The 18,492-nt window shown below is 38.9% G+C and overlaps 1 protein-coding gene across 5 annotated transcripts in view; it reads left to right on the top strand.

The window, feature by feature from the left end:
- Nucleotides 1-235: 235 nt before the first annotated feature.
- LOC140917763 (phosphatidylinositol-binding clathrin assembly protein-like) overlaps nt 236-18,492 on the top strand; it is a 45,189-nt gene continuing 26,932 nt past the window's right edge. For 4 of the 5 annotated variants that reach the window (XM_073361252.1, XM_073361251.1, XM_073361250.1 and 1 more), the window contains exons 1-6: nt 236-739; nt 12,918-13,060; nt 15,951-16,026; nt 17,013-17,115; nt 17,302-17,395; nt 17,523-17,634. In XM_073361252.1, coding sequence (XP_073217353.1) covers nt 610-739; nt 12,918-13,060; nt 15,951-16,026; nt 17,013-17,115; nt 17,302-17,395; nt 17,523-17,634 — 658 coding nt within the window. In that variant the 5' untranslated portion in view covers nt 236-609. The remainder of the gene's footprint in view (nt 740-12,917; nt 13,061-15,950; nt 16,027-17,012; nt 17,116-17,301; nt 17,396-17,522; nt 17,635-18,492) is intronic. The other variant, XM_073361253.1, reaches the window with a different exon arrangement.

The following is an 18,492-nucleotide window of genomic DNA, read 5'->3' as shown; positions in this document are numbered from 1 at the left end:
CCCCACCAGCCAGCTAGGGATCTGGCTGGGGCGGGGGGGAGCTCCCTGAGACGGGCAGGGGTTTATTGAGGGGCTCTCTGAGAGCACCGAGACCAGCCGGATTTCGGGTGTATTTTGGCGGCAGTGGGGGTGGGGCCCAGCACCACTCTAGGGCGGGTGGCCGGCTCCACCTTAACGAGGGCGGAGTGGGGGGCGGGGCAGCCGCCAGGTCACGTGATTCCGCCACCGAGGCGGAGCCGCCGCCATTTTGTCTGGGACGGGGAGTGGAAATGTGAAAGGGAAAGCCGGAGCGGAGCCCAGGAGACCAAGCGGGGCGCGCGGCGGAGAGAGCCCCCCCCCTCCAGAGAGCAGTTCGGCCCGGGCCCTGCGAGCACCCCAGGGAAGGCGGCCGGGGGCTGGGCTACCCTGGGGCCGTAGCGGCTTGCTGGCCCCCCGGCGCACAGCAGGGGCCGCAGGGGCCCTTGATTCCCAGGCTGCGGGCGGGCGGGTTGGTTGGTTGGTTCCCGGCGGGTGTCAGTCCCGTCTCTCCCGTCCTCGGCCGCCTGCTCGGGGGTGGGGGGGCAGGCCGCGGGGACCCCAGGCTGGTGAGGGGGGCCGGCGGAGCGGAAGATGTCGGGCCAGTCGATCACCGACCGCATCGCGGCCGCCCAGCACAGTGTCACCGGGTCAGCCATCTCCAAAGCCGTCTGCAAGGCGACGACCCACGAAGTCATGGGGCCCAAGAAGAAGCACCTGGACTGTGAGTATCCCCTGTCGCCCGCCGGGCCCAGCGCCGCCTCCGCAGGCCCGGGGCGGGGGAGCATCGCGACTCCCCCCGCTATGGCCGCTGAGTAAGCCCAGGTGAAATGCCTGCCCTCGGGGCCCGCAGCGGCAGCGCCGCGCCAGGAATAGGACTCACGATTCCTGTCAGTCACCTGCTCTGCCTGTTAGGAGCGCCCTTTAGAAACCACATTGCTTCGCTCTCTGTCGCCCCTGCGGTAATGGGGCGGAGGAGAGAGGCGGGAGGAGGTGACTGTGCCGCCCCAGCGCCTTAGAAGGGCTACCTGAAGCCGTGACCGTTTCGGGAGGTTGAGATTCTACCCTCTGCAAGCAAGGGCGCTTGGAAACGTCTCCAAAAAACACACCTGGGTGTTACTGCGCGGAGACAATTGTTTGTAATTAGTGATGCTGTTCAACTCCCCTGTTCCTGCCCAGCATGAGACTTGTAGGCACTGCTCTTGCTGTGTAGGAAATAGGATGACTTTTCAGAGAGAAAGCAGATGAATATGGTACCAGGGGTACTGTATGGAGGCCCTTCAAAATGATGAAGTACCTAACCTTTAATAGCCACTTTCCTGGGTATTTTATTTCTAATATACCAGATTTTTTTTCTTTTTCATTTTCTGCTGCCTGTGGTAGATTGAAGTTGAGAGGTAAACCTGAAACCCATAAATTGTAACGTAACAGGAAGATAAAAAATGGTGAGAGTGAGGTTCTTAGTTATCTGAAGGTTTCAGCTGTTGACTTGATTAGTGCATTGAGTGCATCACCTAAAATAAAACCCAGTCTGATGTAACTCACAAAATGAGGAAATGTAAGTTGCCTGACATTCTGTCTTCAACTTGCCACCACAGTAACTTCCACTGAGATTGTATTCAGAGTAGCAGCTGTGTTGTATCCGCAAAATGAAAAGGAGGACTTGTGGCACCTTAGAGACTAACAGATTTATTTGAGCATAAGCTTTTGTGAGCTACAGCTCGCTTCATCGGATGCATTCCGTTCTCCCCACTGTATTGTCCACTGAATGCATCCAAAGAAGTGAGCTGTAGCTCACGAAAGCTTATGCCCAAATAAATTTGTTAGTCTCTAAGGTGCCACAAATCCTCCTTTTCTTTTGAGATTGTATTGTGTTCATCAGATTCTTTTGGCTGTCATTTGATCCAGACCTCTATTTAGAGGTATCCGTGTTCTACAGGGATTTGTGTAGAAAGAATTCCAAGGTTTGACATTTATTTTTCTCTGATTTTTCTGGTATTAAGAACAAATAAAAAAGCATAATTCGGACTGCATATGAGAAATGAGGAGATCCTGGGAGTGGTTGTAATGTAGACTTTAGTGACAATGTCTTATTCATTGGAATTTTTCACAGAAGTCATCATGGTGTAATACACCCTAGCTGTTTTTCAGAGGCTAGGCTTAAACTTTTACTGAGCATTTGGATCACAGGTATACAGAACTTGGGGCGGGGAGTATGTGTGACAGCTTTCCCTCTGTGCAGATCCACAAAGGTTATGAGTTATTACACCTATAAGCTATGGAGACATCCTTGGTTCTTTAGCTTATGCTGGCAGCTCATGCTTTTAGGTCTGGAGGTCCCTGGTTCAATCCCTGGTATGTTGGTCAAGAGAGCAATCATCACATAAGCAGGTAGGATGTTAAAATATATGATCATATAGCTGAAACATCCATAAAGTATGTTTCTTAGAAGTGTGGTAAATATATTTCCTGCACAGAACAAAGCAGAAATAGGGCTTTGGTTAAAGTGAAAATTACTGTGGTTCTCCTCGTTGCTGCTCAAAAATGAATCCAGGACTAGTATATGCCTGTTGAGGGTTTCTACAGTTGTCTGGGACTATGTCCAGCCTCAGTGCTCTTCCGCAAACTAATCCTAAATATCTCCAAATACACTCACATTTAAATAGTAAGAAAAGTACTTAATGTTAAGAAAACATTGTCATAGGCAAAGACCTACACATATGATGTGTGTATATGTAAGCAGTTGCATAGTGCTATGGAGCTTTGACTGTGTTTCTGTTGGGCTGCTGAACAGTATGGTCGCGTAATTAATCTTTGTTAATTTTTGTTAAGTCAAGGAATCAGAGCTGTGTGAATGGAAATATTCCATTTTTAATGTAGGTCACAATGTCCCAAAAGGAAATCAGTTGCTCTATTTTTCATAATGTTAAGATATTAGACCAAAGTAAAATAACTTTTATGGTGGTAATTCTGCATTCCCAGTGGAACATTGAGATTCTCGTAACTTCCCCACTTACTTTATTCTCCAGCTTCTCTTCCCACCCCCCAATTTTATGTTGCAGTACTTGGGTAGGATTAGATATCTTTTCTTTTTAAAGTAGAACAGAATCACCCTCTTACATGCACACCTCTTTCCTTGTTGGCTCTGTCTTTAGCATGCATCTTATCCAGTGGGTCGAATGTTCTGTGTCTGCTGACTTCACAATCCCTGCTTCTTTGTTTTCAGAACAGATCACTTGCTTGGTAATATAAACTCTGCCACTAACGCACTGGGGAGAAAATAAACTGACCTAAAACTAGTTTTTAAAAAATAAATAAAACTTGTATTAAGGCTAGGAACTTATATAGTAGGCAAAGTTTTAGCCCAAGAAAACTGATTTAAATATTTGATTGGTAGGATTTACCTGGGATTCAAATGACATTAAATTATTTGACTCAAATAGAAATTTAAAGAAACATGATCAAAGCCAAGATTTTTTTTTCCTTTTTTTAAGTATACAGAAGTCAGGACATACTTGAGGGGAAAAGTTGCAAAATATTTACCACTGCTGATTAATCAAACAGTTAAAATTTACAATCTGTGAGAATATACAAGTTTTAAATGTCACGGAGGAATGGGGAATAGCACTGCAATAGCAAAGCTAGTGAAAATTGTACTATACATTGCAAAATTAGGCCCTGATCCCGCAGCCCAATCTGCACAGGCAGATTTGTATGCTGTGTAGACCCTCTGACTCATTGGGACTCTGTGCAAGCAGAATGGTCCATCTGCCTAGATCTGATTGCAGTCACACTGTTGCGCAACCCAGTGGTAACAAATTAGAGTATGTAGGGAGGAAAAGTCCAATATTTTCTGTTTCATGCTTCAAAGGAACTGTTAAACCCACTTTTACTCACTATTGTTTTTCTTAAAATGTTCAATACCTTGACACTTCGAGATGCATGCTGATACCACTGTTTTACGTGAGTGACCCATATTAGGCTCAGCAGCCGATAAAGTATACAGTTTTCCCATACTAATAGCCTGTAACCAGGGGAAAAATTATAACATCAAAATATATCTTTGTATACAAATATGTTCTCATCTCAGTAGAAGTATTCTGGTGGGTCTCAGTTAACTTGGATTATTTCTTATCTTGTATGCCAAGCTTTTTTTACTTTTACAATATATTTTAGTGTGTTCTTTGCATATCCGTATTCTTGGGCATTTCTGGTTTTTTCTGAAATTCATTTTGGCATAAGAGAAGAGGGTGTAATTTTTTTGTCATGTGAGTAGAAGATGACTGTGCAGTATAATATGTATGTAATAGTGACAATTAAATATGTAATCCAATTTTGGTTCATGTTGAGACAGCACCCATTTTTAAATGCTCTTTTGTCCTGCCTATGGTGTCACAGTCCAGTATTTTTGCACCAGTCTATAATACCTTCTTTATTGATCCTCAGCATTTACTCATAAAGGGTGTGTGTTGTCATTTCTACATGTGCACACAGCTATGCTTTAATTTCATTTTTGTACATGGGGTGGGGCTGGGCCCTGAGATAGTTAACACAAGGGCAAAGGGATATTCTTGTCAGACCCCCCAACCTCACATAATCTTTCAAGAAGGATGGGGGAAGGTAAATCAAAGAGTTTTTAATGGAAGATTTTATGTCTGTGTATTCTAGTTTCCAATCCATGGAAGAGGTTCAATGGACATCTTTCATTGATATTTTCTAAGTTTTGAGTGTTTCACTCTGCAACCTTAATGTTCTTTTAAAATAGTTAGTGTATGTAATAATAAATATTGAAGGTGATTGCATCAAAACTGCAGTGGGTTAAAGTGTTTATGGCATCAGGCCTGCTAATTTTGGTATGCGTTTCAGTGGACTTTGTCTAAAGAGGTAAAGATTGGAAACTAGGGGTGAGACTTCAAAAACCGCTCAACTTTGTCCTAACAAATCAATGCTGAGTGCTTTTGACAATCCCACCCTAAATGTAGGATAGATAGTGATATTCATTACATAGGTCACTGGTTTAGACTTGTGAGGAGGGGGGAAATGCTCTGTTTCAATTTTTATAACTGAAATATAAATATCACAATATTTAACTTGATAGTTTATTTGCTTTTAAGAAGATTGTCATATTTATGACCAGACTAATTTGTGAGGTGGCATAAAAATACCTAGTGGCTTTTATAGTTATTTATAGTTATAGCTATTACCAGCAGGAGAGTGGGGTGGGGGGGAGAGAAAACCTTTTGTAGTGATAAACACCCATTTTTCATGGTCTGTGTGTGTAAAAACATCTTCTGTATTTTCCACAGTATGCATCCGATGAAATGAGCTGTAGCTCACGAAAGCTTATGCTCAAATAAATTGGTTAGTCTCTAAGGTGCCACAAATACTCCTTTTCTTTTTGTGAATACAGACTAACATGGCTGTTACTCTGAAACTTTTTATGGTTCAGTTTATTAGATTAATCCTGATTTTACCTGAACTCTAAGGAGGGAGGTGAGATAGTGTTGTATGTAATGTGAAGTCATTTGAAACTGTGAAAATTGTTTCCTTCACCAACTTCCAGTTTTTAAGAGTAGAACCTATTCTGTATCAATGTATCGAAACAGAATAGTGAACAGATTGAACTTTGTGGCAGTGTACTACTAGTAGAGACAGGAATAACGCATACATATACAGTGAAATATCTTGATGTTTCGAATGCAGTAAAAATGTTACAAAAGTTCAGCCACAGATTTGAAAGGGATTTAAAAAATCTGTAGTGAAAAAAAAGTCTTTCAACTCATTTTATTAAAGAGTTTGGAGTGACCATTTCTAAGAAGGTGGAACAAAAACTGAGCAAATATAGTTTGTGTCCTGAACGGTTTAATAAAGAGAACTTCAGTGAAGACTGACAGGCTCTTGTTTAACTTCTGTTTTGCATCTCCTATTGATTGGAAAGCTTTCCAGTCAGTTATGCTTTCAGGTTGGTCAACAGTTGGTGAGGGGACAAGAGATAACGATTGTCTGTGCAACAGTTGAACTCTACTTTTTAAGGCTTTTTGAAACAATTTTCTTAATTGGCAAAATTGATTTGTCTAAAAGATTTTAATTGCAGAGAATATATTACTCTGACTTTCTTAAAACTGATCATTTTAGTGATAAACTTGTGAGCTTTTTGAAACCAGTCATTTTAATGGGCAGTCTTTAACACAAAGTTGTGAATTTGCAGTTCATTATGATTTTGTTTTTTATAGACCTGATTACTCAGAATATTGCATTGTCATCACAGGCCAAGTTGAAGAGAGCACTAATGCTTTTTTATGTAAACCTTACATACCAACAAATTTTCTTTAAGTTTATTAAAATAGAAAATCTTTGTTCGTAACTGATTTTAAAACTTTTTTGGTATGGATAAGTTATAAATGATCAAACTTTCATGTGGTCAGACTTTTTTGATCACATCGGTTCACTTTCTTAATTTTGTTTCTCTTTTTTAGTTTTGTAATTCTTAAAGTAAGCTCGATATATCTATTCAATAACTAGATTCAGTGCTTAATTCAAAAATAACTTTTCATGTCACTTTGATGTGAATGTGAATTATAAAATGGCATAGAGCACTTATTTGGCTAACTCCTTCATTGCAAGGTATTCAAACTTAGAGGAACTAATCAACCTGATAACATTTTAGTTTCTTAAAACATTGATCAAATGGATTAAAAAATGACATAACATACTAATTTTTCCATAAGACACATGCCTCATTCAGCTCACAGGATGGATGGTAGTCATTGAATTAGCATCTATTCAATATTTTGTTTTATTTTCGCTGTTCAGTGTGTGGCCCCGTGCCTTATTTACAACACACTATTCAAATCCTGCTCTGAAGATAGAATTGTTAACTTCCTCATGGTTTATGCTATTCATCACAAAGGTATCAAAGTGCTTCACAAATATTAATGAATTTATTTTCACAATGCCCTTGTGAGATGAGGAAATATTATCCCTATTTTACAGATTGGGAACTGAGGGGCCATGAGATTAACATCTTGGATTATAAACTCTTTGAGGCAGGAACCATTTTGTCCTGTATTTATACAGAACCTAGCTCAATGGGGTCCTGGGCCATGATTAGGATTCCTAGGTGCTATGGTAATATAAATAATAAATATGTTCAGTGTTTTAGGTGCCAAATTTGAAATGCCTAGGCCTTGATTTTTTCAGTTTGTTTAACATTATCTAGTTATTTATATGTTCAAAGCACAGCTCACATTGACATCAGTTGCTGCTCTAAGTGCTTGGCGTTTCTGAAGATCAGATTATCAAGTTGGGCACTGAGAAAATGAAGAACACAACTACAGCCACCTTTGAAAAGGAACTCTGTGGCAGAGGCAGGGATAGAAAGAATCCCATTCTCCAGAGCAACGTTCAACATTGCCTTAGCTGTGAGGTTGTCATCTCTTCCTGCAGTCCCCAGCCTCATTCACTATGCATCTTTCAATTTCTGCAACAAATAAGGCAGAGGTCCTCCAAACAACTCTTTGCTGCACAACACTTGATTGATCATTGGAGAATGGGCTGTCACATGCAGTGAATGAGCTGGATTAGGTGGGAAAAGTAACATATGATCATGTAGCTAAAGACTGCATCATAATTCACGTGCACAAGGAGACTGAATTAAGGTTACGCAGACAACTTTAAATCTGGCACTTCCTAACTTTTGAGTGGCTTGGCTTTGCAACTTTGATAATGTTCTTTTTGAAGTATTTTTGTGTGTGTATAATTATAACCAGGTTAGGGGACAAACGTATGTAACTAGATCTCCTGATTCACTTGCATTTTTAGAGCAAACATAGTTGAAGTGGGAACTGAGGCTGTGCTGTTCCTGATATTTAAAATGTAAAAAGCAGCAGTTTGCATTTATTCTGCATTTGTTTAAACTTCTCTAACTTCTTTTGATGGTAACACAGATGAAATACTCAATAGTTTGCCTTTAGTTAGTTGTCCATGATCCTGCAATTCCTAGGAGCTATGAGGATCCCTTTCTCCTATTCATGCTTCGTGCCTTCAACCCTGAAATGTCTAAAGTTTGACAACCTTCACTCTACTCCCAGCCCCTAGAAAGAGAGAATTAAGAAGAAAATGTCTCTTTGTATAGCAGCACTGTTAAGCCCATGAACCACACAAACTTTGTTCAGGTCTTTGTTACAGAGGTAACTATAATTACAACTCAAGGGTTGCCCATATGTTGAGTCCCATCCCCCCACACAGGGATGTCTTCTCTTCAAAATTAATTCAGACTTGTACTAATCGAGTTCTGTCCACATGGACACACCCAGCTGGTCTGAAAATAGTGGTGAGTTACACCCAAGGTAGCTGGTCAGTCCCGACCCAAGTGCTGCTTACGCTTAGGCTGATGACTTGGCCACTTTACTGAGAGGATGCAGGCTAAACCGCTCTAGTGCTGATAGTCCTCTAGTGCCTTCCCAGAATTCCACTGTGTGCCCAGAAGGACAAACTCTCTCAATTCACTGGGAAAAAAATCAGTGGCTCAGCTTACTGCAGTGCTAAGAACAATGGAATGTGCCCTCAGAAGTCCGCACCAATGGTGAGAACAGCACCAATGTGGCCCCAGTAATTCAAGTAGGGCTTTGCAGAGTGGCCACTTACAGCTTGGCACAGGTCCCTATCAGCTGAATTAACTTCACATGCAGCCGTACCCCCAAAGCCTTAACTTGAGTGTGGTAGTGCTTTTGGTCTTGTCTACATGATGTAGCAACATGCACCAGAAAGGGGCAAATTGTAGAGCTCTCTAACTGTCCTGTGTAGACTCCGCTGGCATGCTCTGAAAGATACCTAGAACGCAGTGATGTAATAACATTTGAAACAGTACTACTTCCCTTCAGTGCACACTAGGAACCCTTCAGACCATGTCAGCATGGTCTATGCAGGGCAGTTAGAGTGCTCTACAATTTACACCACTCTAGTGTGCATCTCTAATGAAAACCCTATGTTTGTCAGGAAGTAGTGTTTGTTATTCACTGAGTAGCTGTCTGATTTCAAATGAGATGTGCTGATATTTCAGATCTAAAATGGATGTCCTGAATGTTTTCTAGGCCATTAAATATCCAATGGCTCTCGTTATATGGTGCTAATCTTGGTGTCCTGGCCAAATTCTAGTGTGGTTAATTTTCAAACTATCTGTTATTCCCCTTCAATTTTGATGGGCTATGGTATTTTTCCAGTCTAAAACTGTTCAGTGTTGCTGTAATAACAGTTTCTAAATTCCATTCCAGAAATAGCATTTCACTCTTGGTGGAAGTGATGCCTTTGTGGTTTGTAAAACATTCTGAGATGAAAGGTGCTATATAAATGAAAAGTGATACTGGAGAACTAACATCTTTTACCCAATGTGTTTAATTCCTTTTGTAATCTACAACATTTATAATCTTTACTCCTATATTAGAATTGTCTACCTGTTGGTTTGTCTCACTGTGAATGCATACTCACCAACTGTTAGAGGTAGGTGGGTGATGACATGTAGAGTATGTTAACACAATAGTCAACTATCACAGGCCTGCACAAGCTGAGGTGTGGTTTTGGTAGTAATTTTTTTCTCTTCTAGTTTTTTTTTTCCCCTTTCAACTATTTAACATTTCCCTGAAAATAACGTTTTTAGAGACCCATCTATTCTGGAAGACGTCAGTTAATTTTTTAAAATCATGAAAACCGCAGTAGCTCTTTTAAAAAAGTATTTACCAGCTACCTAGTGGAAGATAACTAATGTTTCACAATTATAACTAGGCTAGAGCAGCAGGAGTTCAGCTAAAGGACAGCAGAATCTGGCTAATGTGTAACTAAGACAATTAATACCTTGAATTTAGAGATCTAAAAAAAAGTGAGCTACAGTAGTCACAGGTTTGTTTTTTGGTTACAACATATTGCATAGAAGAATAAACATAGCTGTGGAATTAATCTAATTTTAAATAATTACTCATTATTATTTGTACACTATAGTGTTTTTAAAATCTTATTAAAGCGACTTTTCCTGTCAAATTTAAGTTTAGAGAAAGCAAGTTTTTAGCCTGTAAAGCACACTGAATATTTCTATGAGCTCCCTTTTTATTAAATATTCCAGTAGAAAGATTTCTAAAAAAAACATTCCTCGATTGTCATCTAAAACAATACTACAGTGTCCGGATTGCAGGGTATGAGAACCTGAAAGTGGAATTGTCTAGAAAATGAATGTGTAAGACAAATTTTGGTAGATAGAATGATGTATAAATTCTAGTTCAGCCAGAACTTGGAAGCTAAGGGCTTAATCTCAGTTAAATCAACTCCCGCTGCCTTCATTGGGTCTAAGATTGTACCCTTGGTTTGATCATGTAAGATTCCTGAGTAGCCATAACTCAGTTTTGCTGTTAACTTTATTGGGTCTACGATTTCACTCCTAAGATCCCTGATCACATGAAAAGTACTATTGTATCCTTAGTCACCACTGTGATGAAAATGCATCCCAAGGTGATAGGTTTGCAGGATGCCTGACTTGTTCAAAAGTGTGGCTGGTTACTCACCATAGAAGGTTGGAAGGGACCTTGAGAGTTCATCTAGTCCAGCCACTGTGCTGAGGCAGGACCAAATATACCTAGACCACCCTTGACAGGTGTTTGGAGCTTTTTAATAACTGGTTAGACAGTGCTGCAGATTCCACAACCTCCCTTAGTAACCTACTCCAGAGCTTAATTATCCTTATAGTTAGAAAGTTTTTTTTGATATCTAACCTAAATCTCTCTTGCTGCAGATTAAGCCAATTACTTCTTGTCCTAGCTTTATTAGATGTGGAGAACAACTGATCACTCACTTCTTTATAACAGTCCTTTACATATTTCAAGACTTATAGGGTGCCCCCTCTCAGTCTTCTGTTCTCAGAACTATGCTTGTCCAGTCTTTTTAACGTTTCCTCGAGTCAGGTTTTTCTAAACACTTTATCACTTTTGTTGCTCTCCTCTGGCTTCTGTCCAGTTTGTCCACATCTTTCCTAAAGTTTGGTGCCCAGAACTGGACACAGTAGTCCAGGTGAGGTCTCACCAGTGCTGAATAGAGCAGGACAGTTGCCTCCTGTGTCTTACATGAGACTCCAGTTAAAAGACCCCAGAATATTAGCTTTTTTTTTTTTTTTTTTTTTGCAACTGCATCAGATTGTTGGCTCATTCAGTTGGTGATCCGCTGTGAACCGCCAAGACCCTCTCTAGAGTACTGCTTTCTAGCTAATTATTCCCCATTTTGTAGTTGGGCGTTGGTTTTTTCTCTCTTAAATGTAGTACTCTGCACTTATCTTAAATGAATTTCCTCTTGATGATTTCAGACCAATTCTCCAATTTGTCAAGGTCATTTTGAATTGTAACACTGTCCCCCAAAGTACTTGCAACCCTTCCAAGTTGGTGTCATCTACAGATTTTATAAGTATATTCTCCACTTCATTCTCCAAGTCATTAATGAAAATATTGAATAGCATTGGACCCAGGACATCCACCTATGCGACCACGTGGATACAGCCTCCCATTTTGACAGCAAACCATTCATAACCATTTGAGCACGGTTTTTCAACCAGTTGTGCACCCACCTGACAGTAATTTCATTTAAACCACATTTCACTAGTTTGCTTATGAAAGCATCATATGGGACCATGTCAAAAGCCTTACTAAATTGAATATATACTGTGTACTGTTTTCCCCCTGTCCACTGGGCCAGTAACCCTATCAAAGAAGAAATTTAGGTTGGTTTGTCATTTGTTCTTGACAAATCCATGTTGCCTTTTACTTATCATCCTGTCAGTGTTTACTAGAGAGAACTATAGCAGTTTTTATTCTTAGTATCTTACATTGGTATTGAGCTCCATTTCTGGAATAAAAGATAATGGATGCACATTTTAAAAGTTCCTAAGTACCATTGATTTTCATTTCATTATTATTGCCACTTGCTAGAAGATGGATTTTATTTTGTGTACCAAAGCATAAAGCTGTTATCTGAGTTTGAAGAACACAGATTAAGGCATTCAAGTAACTTTTATTGGGGAAGTAATGAAATAAGAAATACCATTGTGATGGCAAGTTATACAAATTTTTTATCGTATGCATAATGGACATGGGTATACAAGTGACGGAACACTTGAGGTATCACCATTTTTTAGTGGTCCAAGCATCTTTTGTTACATACATTGGTAGATTCCTATTTTCGAAGATTTAAAATCTCATAGGGGGGAACCCTAGGATTAAAGTTTGGATTTAATATAAATATTTTATAATGTCACCAGGAGGGGTGGGGGAATCTTGTGTTTTATTAAAAATCTGAGCTCACTAATACCTTTAATCATGTGGTTATTGCATGGTGTTCACTAGAGGGTGAAATTAAGATTGTGTGAGTGGCCCTAACTTTGTATTTCCATTTTTTTAAACTTATATTAACCTTAACTCTGAATTTGTAATGCTTGCTTTTGAGAATAATTGCAGCATCCCTATAATATATTTTACTCTATCTTAATATAGTTTTTGAATTGTCATATATGTAAGGATTTTTTCCTTTTTTCTATTCAAAACTTTTAGAGCACTTCTAAGCTAGTAAATTGATATCTACTTGAGTAGAGAAGCTTAGAATAAGGAATTCAGTTCCACATTTTAGTTTAGTTTTCATTTATTTTTCTGTAAAACTGCTATTAAGGAAATAAAGCAAGAGATGGCAGGCTGTTTGTGGTTTGCAATTCCAAAAGGAAATATAATTGTTAATGCATCGGGTTAAAGCTTTCAAATGGTATGGAGTCCTGTATAAAGCAGTTAACATTCATGTTACATGTTCAGCCTGTGAAACTTATTTCTGTCACATCTTTGAATGTCTAACTAAACATAATGCTTTGCATTTTTTAAATTTAGATCTAATCCAGTGCACAAATGAGATGAATGTGAATATTCCACAGCTGGCAGACACACTTTTTGAGAGGACTGTTAACAGTAGCTGGGTCGTAGTGTTCAAAGCTCTAATTACAACACACCACCTCATGATGTATGGAAATGAGGTAAGACTGATTACTTTGTGATAGTTATATTATGGGGGCATCTCTGAAAAAATCAGAATGCCATGAAGAAATAGTTGTGAGCTGTGAACTTCAAAATATATACACACACACACACTCTTAATTTTTCTATCATTATTGGTTGTAAGTTACCTTTGTGATAGAAAATTAGTGAAGTGCTATTCATCACTCATTAGAAAGTCAGTTAATTGCAAACTACACTCAGTAGATATCTAAATCCATGTCATGCCTCTTTTCCATTAACTTTCCTTCCTAAACTACTATTGCCATTCATTTACCACCTATGTTTAGTTCAGTTTAAAAACAAAAGATCAGCAAAACTTATTTTAAAAACTTTGTGGTGTAGTAAGTGATCGGACAGATTTTCTTTCCCAGACCACAGTGTGACATTAGAAATTTCATCTTTAATTGTACACAATTTCTCAACCTTCCAACAAAGCCTAAACAGTCAACCTTTTATGTCAGATAATAGAGATGGTCATCTCAAATATCCAAGTGTGTGTCCCCATTCTTATTATAAGTTGTCTGTTGCGCATATGAGTGCAGAATTGTGGCTGAGGCAAAGTATATCTGTAAGAAAGTTTTATCTTTTGCTTTAAATGTAAACGTTAAAGAACCACTGTGAAGGATGTGGACCTGATCTGCAAGGGGTCTGACCAGGGTCTTGAAATGGGCAGTGTATGACCGTGACTTTAGAGAGGCATGGTGGGTGCAGTAATATTTGTTGTTGGAAGAGAGAAACTTTCTGGCTTACACAGAGCTCCTCTTCTTCAGGTCATGGAATATTGACTGTATTGAATTAATTTATTATATGCATATGTTGGTTTAGTTATACTAGCCTGTTTGGAAATAGAGTAAGGGCAGACAGTGGCTCCAAATAAAACACCACCTGTAAACAATTCAGGACGTTAAGATCACTGTTGAGCTATTATCTGTGAAGATGCTACTTCCAGGTTACTGCCAAGTTACGCAGTTACTCAGCCAAGGCTGAAAAGGAACAGATCAAAAGGGTGATAAATAGTTCAAAACTTTCTCTCTGTCCATAGTGAGGGAGATTGTCATAAGGGAGCTGTTCACAAAGAACAGCCTGACACAGCCACAGACCCTGTGGGAGGGTCTGAAGCGTTAGGCCTTCCTATTTTATCTAAGATAGACATGCATATAGACTGTTCCATCGTTTTCAAATCTGTTTCCTCTTTGCTTTGCTGTATTCCTACTGTTAGGATAAAAACAGTGTGTATTAAAAAAGCTGCCTGGTTACTGTGTTAGTCACTGGTCACTGAAGCTGGGTGGGAAATACTTTTCCTCTTCTGTGATCATGTTTGAGATTTCTAAAACTTCCCTGTTCTGCATTGGGATGAAACCAAGATCTTTCAAAGTTTTTTTTGGTGGAAAAACAAGACACACACACCCCAGGATAGCTTGACACTGAGGGTATTCACCTGATTCAGATTAATGACTTGAACTTGGGTCTCCGACATCCCCGGTGAGTGCCCTTGCCACCAGGCTATAGAGTCTGTGTCTGTCTTTTGAAACTTAGTGTGTATAAAAAAATATTCATTGGGTCAGAGAGACAGACAGACAGACAGACAACCATCTCACCCCAGAATAGCAGCCTGGTGGTTAGGACAGTTAGGATGTGAGGGACTCAGGTTCAGGTCCTTGGTCCCTCACATTCTGGGGTGGGTTGTGTCTCTGGTTTTGACCAGATATGCCATACTGAACCTGAGAAACCTTTCCCTGTGGAAGTTTTGTTGAATCTGGTATGTTCCCAGGTAAAGTTTCAGTTTTGACAAATTGGACTCTTCAGACAAAAACCTGTTTTATTGAAAAATTCCCAACTAGGCCTACTGGTCACAGTTCCTGAAAGGCAGACTTACAGGTACCAAACTCAGGTGGGCCTTCGAAGTAGTCATTGTTGGTAGGCAACATGCTATAGCCCAAGACCCAGGGGGTTGCAGGATTCCACCCTGAGAGAAGTGAAGGCATGCAGCTTTAACCTGAGGGGGAGCTGCTCAAACTCGGTAGAGGTCAGAGGTGCAGTTAGCCCTGTAACTGTGGTGACAATATTTTTTTTTCCCTGAAAAGATAAGTTCTAATTTATCGTCTGAGTAGTAGGAAGACATGATTGTATGCATAATAATATGTATTGAAAGTGGCAGAGAAACTTAAATTGTTCATGAAGCAGTTTCCTTTTAAGTAACATAAGTCAAGCTATAGATTTAGTCTCCTCTTTCTTGTATCATCTTTTTAGCCAAATATTTGAGTAGTAGGAGGAGACTAACACTATAGACTTACTTAGAAGTAGTATAATGCCAGGTGAGTTAATTATTTCATTAATAACTATACAAATACTTGAACACTTCAGTGTCTCAGTGTTTTTATAAAGCTATGTTAAAGTAGAAAAAACATTTCCAAATAGTTTGTAAAAGTGTCTCTTTAACCATTACATAGAAGTTATAGAGTTGTACAGAAGAAACTTTTAGAGCACCTATAGTTTTTCTTCAATTTCCCTACTGTGAGCTACAGAATTAACAAAACTTTTTTACTTAAAGGCATGTAAGTAACACCCCTCCGTCCCTCCCTCCATGCTAATGTAGCTTCATTTGTGGACAGTGGAGTGCTTTTCTTCAGACTGAACAAATTTCCTCTGCCAAACACTCAGTTATGAAATTTAATGTATTTAATTCACATTAGTTTACTAAGTTTTGGTGAATTGTTTTTGTTGCGACTAATTCGTACATTGTAGATAATGGTAAACCTGCCTCTGAAATACCCGAGTTATGTGCAGTTGTGTTGTAATCTAATTCTTAAATGTATTACATTTGATGAAGAAAAAGTAATTTTCAAGAAATTTTTTCCCCTTCATCAGCGCTTTATCCAGTATCTTGCATCCCGAAATACATTGTTCAATCTAAACAACTACCTGGACAAAAGTGCCATGCAGGGTAAGAGTCTTTTTCTTTGTGAAAACTAAGTTGCAAACAGTAAAGTATTACCTTTTCAAGAGAAGGTTGGCAAAGCAACAAAATAAAAAAACAATTGTTCTGTTATGTAGTTTTTTGGGGGGGATTTTTTGCTTTAAGGCCTTAAATACATGTATTTTTCTAGCTCTGCATTAGTAGTGATTGTAAGTCATTGGCGTTTAACAGAAAATGATATATCCATGAAGGGGGTTTATTTTATATTATGCAGTGCAAAGGGATGACAGTAAGCAAAGGAGGCAGGGAAAATTATGGTATGGCTGAAAGTTACACAGGTGAGAACTAGAAATGTGGTTACAGTTACATGTCTTTTTAAAAAGCCATAACTTAACACATGAGCACTGGATTAATCTTTCATTTGGCTGCATTCCATAATGGAGGTGGGGGGTAATATTAATTCTCAAGCTTCATTAAATGGTCATTAGAACACTTCACTAGTGATTAATGAAAGACTTTCATGCAGATCTGTGAAAGGTGTTAGAGGTAGTTTGTGGGATGGCAAAAATATATATATTTAGTATTTTTTTTTTTTTTTTTAGAGCATCCTTTTTTACAGTAGCTGGAGTTCAGTAGTTCCCATCTTTAGTCTTCAGCATTTGACTGATTCTGTTTCCAGTGAGCTGTACACTATAAGAATAAGAGTGCCTCATGGTTGCAAACGGTAGCCTCTCCTCCTGTTAGGTGAGGCATTAACAAAGTCCAGATAACTTCTGTGGAATTGTCATCACTTGGGAAGATGGTGGCAGCACTGTGCCTCAAGGCTGGTGCAAATAATGAAGAGAAAAATATGGAGGAAGGCTTTAGGGGCTCTGCAAGTGAACACTGCACACAATTTGTATAGTGAGAGAACTCAATGACACACATTACAGAATAGTACTGAAAAATGATTACAAAATAGATAGATGATACTCCTCTTTGAAATGTCTAACTAGTAAACATTTAATTTTCAGGCTATGATATGTCTACCTTCATTAGGCGATATAGCAAATACTTGAATGAAAAAGCACTTTCTTACAGACTTGTAGCAGTTGACTTCACCAAAATGAAAAGAGGGTAAGAAATATTCTCCTTTTGCTTTTCATTTCAGATCTAAGAGGTTAATAATAGTCATATATATGCTTGCCATAGAACTTTGCTGCCTTTTAAACTGTAGTTAAATACAGAGTACTAAACATATCAAGTCATCATATGTTCTAGGTCACGTGTACATATATAAATTTGCCATTTTACACATTGTAGGATAGATGGAGTGATGAGAACTATGAATACTGAAAAGCTTCTAAAAACCCTTCCAATTATTCAGAACCAGCTTGATGCACTCCTTGATTTTGATGTAAGCACATTCTAAGTTGTATTTCATTGTTAAAATACTTTATTTACTGGATATGGGAAGAAATTTATTGGTATTTTTCTCTCCACCAATACTTTTAATCTACTCTATCTCTTCACTTTCTACACAGGCAAATCCAAATGAATTAACCAATGGTGTAATAAATGCTGCCTTCATGCTTCTCTTTAAAGATTCCATTAGGCTTTTTGCAGCCTATAATGAGGGGATTATTAACCTATTAGGTATGTGGAACTGGTGTGTGTATGTGTGCATATGTTCTTGAATCTTTGGGGGAGACAGTCAGGGAGAAATAGAAATTTAAAGACAAATTGAGTCTGTTTAATAGCCTAACAAATTAAGGGCCAGATCCTGCTTCTGTTGAAGTCAGTGGTAATTTTTATCATTGGTGTCAGTGACAGCAGGATTGGCCTTAAAGGCATTGATATATAGGCCTTATTATTTTTCAAGTGTAAATCTGAGTTATTCTTGCCGATATTTCCATTTTAGAAATACCAGAAATGTGTCTTGAATGTTCCTCATAACCAGGTTAGAAAACAATTTAGCCTGTAAGTACACCGTAATGTATATGTGTGGGGTGGGGGGTTAAGGCTCTAAAGTAGGTTGGCCTGTACTGGGTTTACTGGGCCTACACGTTGAATATAGAGTGCACATTGTTGGGTTTCCTATGTTTTTGTTTTATCAACTTTAACTGGTGTTTATGGTCTTGTACAGATTGTAGAGTTCTACCTTGCTGAGTTCTTGGCTATGGTTAACATATGTCGGATATGGTTTTTAAGTGGATTGTGCCTTCAAGACTAACTATGGGGGAGGAAATTGAGAATCTTACACAAAGATAGTAAAGCAGTAAAAGAATTTATTTAATAATCTTTCGATTCAGCTTTCACTCTCCATTAAATCTGCCAGTGTCATTCATTTTATTGATGCATTAAAATCTACAAGTTTCAGAGTATGAAAAATAAAACTCAGTACTCAAAAGGCTGCAAATGCTATTCCTGTTTGACAGGTTTACCCATAAGGATTCTGTACATTAATATTGACAAGTTAGAGTTGGATACATGTGGAAGTTGAGTTTTCATCTT

Source organism: Lepidochelys kempii, chromosome 9, assembly GCF_965140265.1.
Source record: "Lepidochelys kempii isolate rLepKem1 chromosome 9, rLepKem1.hap2, whole genome shotgun sequence".
NCBI classification, from domain to species: domain Eukaryota; kingdom Metazoa; phylum Chordata; order Testudines; family Cheloniidae; genus Lepidochelys; species Lepidochelys kempii.
The sequence above is the reverse complement of the archived record's forward strand: the minus strand, read 5'-3'. Positions and strand labels throughout refer to the sequence as shown.